At 37.8% G+C, this 7,388-nt stretch overlaps 1 protein-coding gene across 4 annotated transcripts in view; it reads right to left on the bottom strand.

The window, feature by feature from the left end:
* Nucleotides 1–231: 231 nt before the first annotated feature.
* Nucleotides 232–7,388, bottom strand: part of EPB41L3 (erythrocyte membrane protein band 4.1 like 3) — a 140,503-nt gene continuing 133,346 nt past the window's right edge. For 2 of the 4 annotated variants that reach the window (XM_075062948.1, XM_075062949.1), the window contains exons 17-21: nt 6,649–6,780; nt 5,529–5,627; nt 4,478–4,558; nt 4,104–4,221; nt 232–2,829 (exon numbers count right to left, since the gene is read on the bottom strand). In XM_075062948.1, coding sequence (XP_074919049.1) covers nt 4,111–4,221; nt 4,478–4,558; nt 5,529–5,627; nt 6,649–6,780 — 423 coding nt within the window. In that variant the 3' untranslated portion in view covers nt 232–2,829; nt 4,104–4,110. Of the gene's footprint in view, nt 2,830–4,103; nt 4,222–4,477; nt 4,559–5,528; nt 5,628–6,648; nt 6,784–7,388 lie in introns of all 4 variants that reach the window. The other 2 variants (XM_075062947.1, XM_032785956.2) reach the window with 2 other exon arrangements.

The raw sequence follows: 7,388 nt of genomic DNA, 5'->3' as shown, positions 1-7,388 counted from the left end.
ATGGTGACACCTGCTACGTTTCTTTTTTACCTATACATCAGGATCCCTCATCTTAATGATGCAGAACAGCCCGTTCAGACAGTGCTGTATTGTCAGGAATTATTATTCCAGCTGTAATGAGTGAGATTTCTCTCTGTGTTAGTAATGGTGCAGGGCTTGTGACTGTTTGTTTGTAGGGACTGTCATATGGCTCAGAGCTGGACAAGTGAGAAGAGACTGAGACAAAAGGCATCTGGTAGAAACAGGAAAGTGTTCTTTATTTCATGTGGCACAGCATTAGGCAGACAACCCAAGAAACAGTCACTAACAAAAATCAAAACTATTATTCCCAAGAACCATCCCAAGGAATTACCCCAAACAAAGGTCTGCTGCTAACAATGACTGAGATGCCATTGCCGATCCACTCTAATCTTCTCTTACTCTGTACATGCTTAGGCCATACCCTAGCTTTTTAAGGAGACTAACCTCAAAGATACAGTATCTTCAGACAGCATACATACTGTACATAATGACTATAGTACATTTCCCTCAAGCCATGCTACAATATAATGCTAAGGGTAACTCTGGACAGAAAGCAGTATAGTAGCCACTTACATCTCTGAGGTAACATAATGCTGTTTCTTAGCTGACAAGGTAAGGGCCACCTGAGGGAAGATCAATATGGCTTCAGAGTCTATTTTTAAACTCTTGATGCAGAAGCAAGAACCTGGAATGTAGTCTGCTGAGAAACAAGGTAGATACCTCTTCTCTCTGTAGCTGACGGCGGCGGAGGGAAAAGGGGAGGAAAGAAATCCTATTCTAGGAAGGAACAGAATTTATAGACACATTCTTTTATATTAGGAGGAGGGTCAGGAAGAGATAACTCCAAAAATATGGACATAAGAACACAATCTTTGCATTATTCATTAGGTAATAGGTGAGAGATGACTGATGTGCTAGAAGGGCAGATGCATAAAGGGAGGTCTTAAACAACAAAGACATGAAGAATGGCTGACTGAAAACATTATTTTAGAGAGACAGAGTAGAGCAGTCAAAACCTCAGGAGATTTCTTTTTTAATTATTAACTACAGATTCTTCTCTTGATATATTCTCTTTTCTTTCTTTCTAAATTAAGAAAATAAATACTTGTACAAATCTGTGGGCCAAATCCTGCCCTCCACTGAAGTCACCTCCATTGAAGTCAATGAGAGGGAGCTCTGTGTACACAAGTTCACTTGTATTATTTCTTGCATCCTACCAGGGTTTATGGATTGATGGATGAGTTAGCCTCTACGAATTCATCTTAAATCACCAAGGGAATGCCAGCCAAGTGTGGTCAAGGAGCAAGCAACAGCAAACAGAAAAGTAAGGATTCTCTTAAATAGACAATTCATCCATGATTCAGAGCAAATATATAAAAGAAAACAGATCTTGAGCCAATGCTACATTTTCATTATAATTTTGTTAGCCAAACACAAATAATTTCCATTTAACTTAACTGAAACACAGTACACTGCTATAGAAAAAAGAAGCATAATGTTCTTTTTCCTTTGCTAACATCATTTTACCCAAAGGAGTACATTTTCATATTATTATCCTGTAGGCTCCCCTGCAAACTCCAGTTGTCTGCACAGCATACTGTGGTCTATTGTAAGACAGGACATACCTACTATGCAGATGAATAAAGCCTTTGATATCATACAGCTATTACTTGGGTTTTGAATATAAAAACACTGGATTCTTCTGGACACAGAACAATACAATTTTGGATGCATTTACCACTTTTATTTCACTATGCAGAAACATACATTCACCATGTGTTGTGACGCAGCTGAGTGTGTAATGGAGACTGAATATCCCTTCAGTGGATATTATAATGGAATACTAATGAGTTTTCAGTGGATGTTCTGTACATTTTAAGGCTTGGCTCTGAATTAGATCATAAATGGTGCTGACCAGATGCTGAAATGAAACATTTTTTTCTCTGAGAACAAAAGGGAAGTCAATAAAAAACCATCAAGGTTATTTCAGAGTAATAATTTTGTAACACTATAAACTAAGGAAAATACAGGCTTTCTCCAAAATAACTACATATAATTTACAGGGTTAGAACTTCTGAAGGGTGACTGGAAACTTTCTGACTAACTCTGAACAATGCCAACAAAAAATCTTAAAGTCAAGTAAATGTGCTGAAATCTTTACTACCTCACAAGGTATTAAATCAGGTATGCAAAGCACAGTTTGTAAGAATTTAAATATTTTGATAAGATTAGCGATTCATCATTTTTTTAAATCAGGCAACAGTAATAAAACCAGATAAAACAAATACAAGATTCAAATTGTTTCCTGAATAAACTGTGTTATTGGCACATCTAATGTGTGATAAAACATTATACACAGTACCTACACAGCTTCTAGCAGTTTAGGGTAATCTTCAGTTACAGTATCCATAAACAAAAGGTTTGCCACCTAACAAATTTTAGTATGTTTAGATTTAATAAAACGTGAAAGGCATGAACTGTTTATGTGTTACATTAGATCACTGTTTATATTGTTTATGAACGTGCAGGTATAGCTGAAAACTTAGACATAATGAAAATTTAAAATGCTGCTTTTCTGTAAATTTATCGTTGCTTCATGCAATATTGTTTTACTGATGCTGATTCAGATTGCTTTATACGGGAAAATATCTCTGCTAGTGTCTTTATTAGCATTTACGATCAATTCTTCGGTACTGAAATTTTCCATAGACAGATACAAGTCAGCCGGGTTAGAACTGAGACCTCCATATAGGCTCCGGTATTCCTAAGGGTGTGCATGACTGGATTCGTATGCAAGCTAAATTACTCCTGCAGGAAAGAGAACCGAGTTAATAATTTGAAACAAGTGAGTTTCTCTCTCTCTCAAATCAAGGGTGAAAAGGGGCTCATGTTGAATACTTCAGCTGACAACAATATTATAACCACATGATTCCAGTATAAGTAACTGCCAACCTTGGGCCTGATCCAAGGTGCATTGGAAAGACCCCCATTGATTTCAGTGGGCTTTGGATCAGGCCATTTTACTGTTTTCTCTGAATTGATTAGCAGAAGACCATAACTGTTATTGGTGCTCATTCCTTAAGGACTGGCGCCATTTTCCAAAGTAAGTAGTAGTGGTCTTACTCACATTTGCTTTAGGCATTTATATTTCCTCATCCAAAGCAGGAAGGTAGTAAACTTTCAAGAGATGCTGCACATCATACTATGTTACTTATACCAAATGCTAGGGAATACATAGTGCTTCAAGAATATGATGCTGCTATCATTTCAGACAAATTAGACAAGCAGCCTCTTTTTGTGGGTGCATACAGCATTCAAAGCAGGCTATGGATGATGCTGTCATTAAGAGCTCTTGCATAGCAGGTTAGTATGCATGATATGTTTCTGCACATACAGTAAATATAATATTATCAAGATGACTGTTTAGCCAAACTTAGTTGGAAAGCATGCCTTTACTGAAGACAGGTTGACACAAGAAAAGCTGCATTATTATCTCATCCTGAGAAACAATGCCACTTTCAAACACAAAATATCCTTACAAAACACAAGGAAGTCAAGACATCCAAATATTGACATAACAATTAATTTGGGTTTAATAAAAGTAAATTGGACCACAAAGCTTTACAAGTTTGAACTAAAATCCTAAATTGTGCCATATTTGTGCCTAAAATAGGGTAAGTAGCTATAATTATTTCCCTCAGCATTTTAAAAGAAATTAAAATTGTACCTTTAAGAACAAAATGCTTTTGTTCTTAAGTCACATATATAAACAGACAACAGATTTTTTGATCGCCGAGTTAGAAATTTTAGGAATACATCAAAGCACGGATGAGTAACATCCAGAGAGCCAACAAAAGCAAATTCCCATTTCTCTAACTGGCACTATTAAACAAAGAAAAATACGTCGACCTAAATGTGTATAATTTACATCTGAAGTAAATTCCAGAATTAATACTTGGCTCACATGGTTTTTGCAAATGCCAGTGAGAGAAATAAGGAGTTAGAGGTGAATTATGGAAGGAGAATGTCTTAGCTGCATGCCAGCCCAGTGAGTGCCTAGGAAAATCATCTATTCTTCTTACCTGTGGGTCAATCCTCCCCATCTTCTGGTGTGATTTCTGTCTCTTTATGTACCACTACTTTGGTCACTGACATGTCAGGGTGCTGCTCTTTGGCCTCTTTAATTGCCTGAGCCAGCGCCTAGCCCAAGGAAACCACAGAAGGGCAAAAACAAAAAGGAGGTGGAACATGCATGATCAGTAGCAAGGTGGAGAGATTCATGAGAAATTACACAATTTACAAATGAGGAAAAATGATTAAAATATACTATCATTGATTTAAATCTAATCCAGTTTAAGGCATGCCAGTATGAACGGTGTTTTAAAGCTTAAAGTTAAATATACCCTCTTTGGTAGTTTTCAGTTCAGGGCAGCTTTTTGTAGCTTATATACTCTACCTGATCATGGTCAATATCTGCATCTCCTGTGATGACTATTCGTTTTTCAATTCTTGTCTCTGAAATGCCTCCTTTCACAGTCTAAAAGTGAGAGGAACAAATACAAATAAACACTCATTTAAAAGTGGTGCTGCTTGTTCAAAGAAACAGTTCCAGAATCAGCAGGAACAGTTCACCTAGCAAGAGTTTCAGAAAAGATGATTATATAGTGCATATATCAGAATGGTTGACATCAACTGCATATCTAACATATGAAAGAAAAGCATGGTTATACAGCATATCTACATACACAACAGGAGAAACACAAAGCCTCTGCTCCCACTTAAGTCCTATTGTGAGCATTCTTAATGGGGTGTGACTGTGTGTGACTCCTTTGCCCAGAGATGAATTTCACCCAGATAGGCTTAAATCCTGGCCCCAGTAGGTATGTCTGCACAGCAACTAGACACTCATAGCTGGCCTGTGCCACCTGGTGTGGGGCTTGCGCTGTGGGGCTGTTTTAGTGCTGTGTAGACTTCTGGGTTTGGGCTGGAGCCTGAGGTCTGGGACCTCCTGCCCCATAGGGTCCTAGAGCCCAGACCTCCTGAACCCAGAAGCCTTGCACAGCAATCAAACTACCCCACAGCCTGAGTCGGCTGGCATGGGCCAGCCGTAGGTTTTCCTTTGCTGTGTAGACATACTCGATGAGGATAATGGGAGTTATGCTTAGGGAGGAAAGATAGTCCAGGGGTTGGAGTGCTAGCCTGGGACTTGGAAGACCCAGATTCAATATCCTGCTCTGCCACAGACTTACTGGGTGACCTTGGGCAAGCTAACTAATCTCTTTGTGCCTCGTGTGTAAAATGGAGATAACGATTGGTTACCTCACAGGGATGTTGTGAGGTGCTCAGACACTACTGCCATAGGGACTACATAAGTATATACACTAGATAGGATTTCACACAGAAAATATTAGCATACATCCATATTCTGAAATAAATATTGATTTACACAGTCAGGTCAAAGTTCTGAAAATACATTTATTCAAGGACTCAACCCCTCATTTTCTTACTTTCGTGATATGTGTTGTAGTTGTAGTACTGGTAGTTTCAGATGTGATGGTCTGTGCACTCATCAACACACCTGGCTCTGAGTCAGCACCAGAATCTGCCTAAATAGTCAAAAGAAAAAAAAATGCCACAAATAGTTTGTGAAAAATGGAGATATTGGCTGAGCTTTCCTGTCTTTAGACTTCTGCATAAAGAATGTGGTTGATGATATAAACTACTTGCTGCTGGGATGTTCCTTTATAGCTGACAGGCTAGTCCATTTGACTGAAACAGCAGCATTTCTATTATGCCTGGTGGAGTTCAAAGTGTTTTGCAAATAGTTCCTATTGTGGCTATTTCTAGAGTGGAATGCAGCAACTGCTTAACAATAAACATCAATAGTTGGAACATGAAGTGAAGAATTCTACATGCAACTGGAACTGCCTGGAGACTTCAGGGTAGAAGGAATTACTTGAGTTGGTATTTCATCTGAACACCAAAATTAATATCTTATTGTATTAAGAACATCTTAATATTCTTTTTGTAATACCCTTACAAAAAGAATGATGTGGTTCTGTAATGGCCAGGAGTGGTCAGACCCGTCCCATAGGACTTGGATGTTATTTCATTACTTATGTTTCTACTTCAGAATTTTGCATCACCTCATAAGTTTACAAGAGTACTTTTGTTTATAATAATAGGAGATATACCTATCTTGTAGAACTGGAAGGGACCCTGAAAGGTCATTGAGTCCAGCCCCCTGTCTTTACTAGCAGGACCAAGTACTGATTTTTGCCCCAGATCCCTAAGTGGCCCCCTCAAGGATTGAACTCACAACCCTGGGTTTAGCAGGCCAATGCTTAAACCACTGAGCTATCCCTCCCACCCCTTGTATGTGTCTCATACTGTTTTTTAAGGATATACATCAAAGTCCTGTAGTCTAAGCAGTGTTCACAAAAGACCGCATACTGGTACAAATAAGAGTGCCTTCAGACAAACATACATATTTATATAGTTCTTCTGTTTAGTACAGACTTACTATGGGTGATATTACTATTTAATACTGTAATACATTTAAAGCAGCTGACAGGTATTTTTTTAGCCCTTGGTAAATTGGGTCCTGGGTCTTGCAGAGTTTCTTACCTGTGATGATTCATATGTAATGGTTTTTGTTTCTGTATGAACTATGGGAACTTCCTTAGTAGACATTTCAAGCCTCTCCCCACCCGGAGAAACACTGCCGAAGCTGATGGTTTCAGTCTTCACAACTGGTGACTGCTTCAATGGAAAAGTAATTGGAGCATTTATTAAAGCTTTTGGATTTCTCAGAGATGTTTTTTTTTGTTGGGGAGTGGAAAAAAATAAAATAAATGTGCTCTGCATTACAGGAAGGAAAAAAATGTCAGCATAATGGTCCATACATGTATATATGTTAACAATATTCCAAGGTGGTTTTTATATCTAATGCTAAGTTGTACTTCAAGAAAGTCAACTTTAGAAAAGATGCAAATATTAAAAATTTGCTTATTTTAAAATACAATAGAACAGATTGACATTACAAGTTTATTTTCTTGTAATTACCTCTCAGAAAGAGAAGCAAAACAATATGAAGGTTTTTAACACCTTAGTACAAATAGGTTTAGAAATCCTGTTAATGAGGCTAAAATGAGAAAACCTAGTAGTTTAAAATAAGGTAAATTATTTACAATTGAGACAAACAGAGAAGCATGTATTATTTTCTGTTCCTTTTGGACAAGTGAACTCTATAAATCTTAATGAACTTTCCTCAGGCAGTGGACACTGAATCCTTATGATCAGTTACATAAAAGGCATCACTCTTCAGCACTGCACACTCCTTTAGGTAAAATATACATTGCATGTTG

This window comes from Chelonoidis abingdonii, chromosome 2 (assembly GCF_003597395.2).
Source record: "Chelonoidis abingdonii isolate Lonesome George chromosome 2, CheloAbing_2.0, whole genome shotgun sequence".
Classification (NCBI taxonomy): domain Eukaryota; kingdom Metazoa; phylum Chordata; order Testudines; family Testudinidae; genus Chelonoidis; species Chelonoidis abingdonii.
The sequence above is the reverse complement of the archived record's forward strand: the minus strand, read 5'-3'. Positions and strand labels throughout refer to the sequence as shown.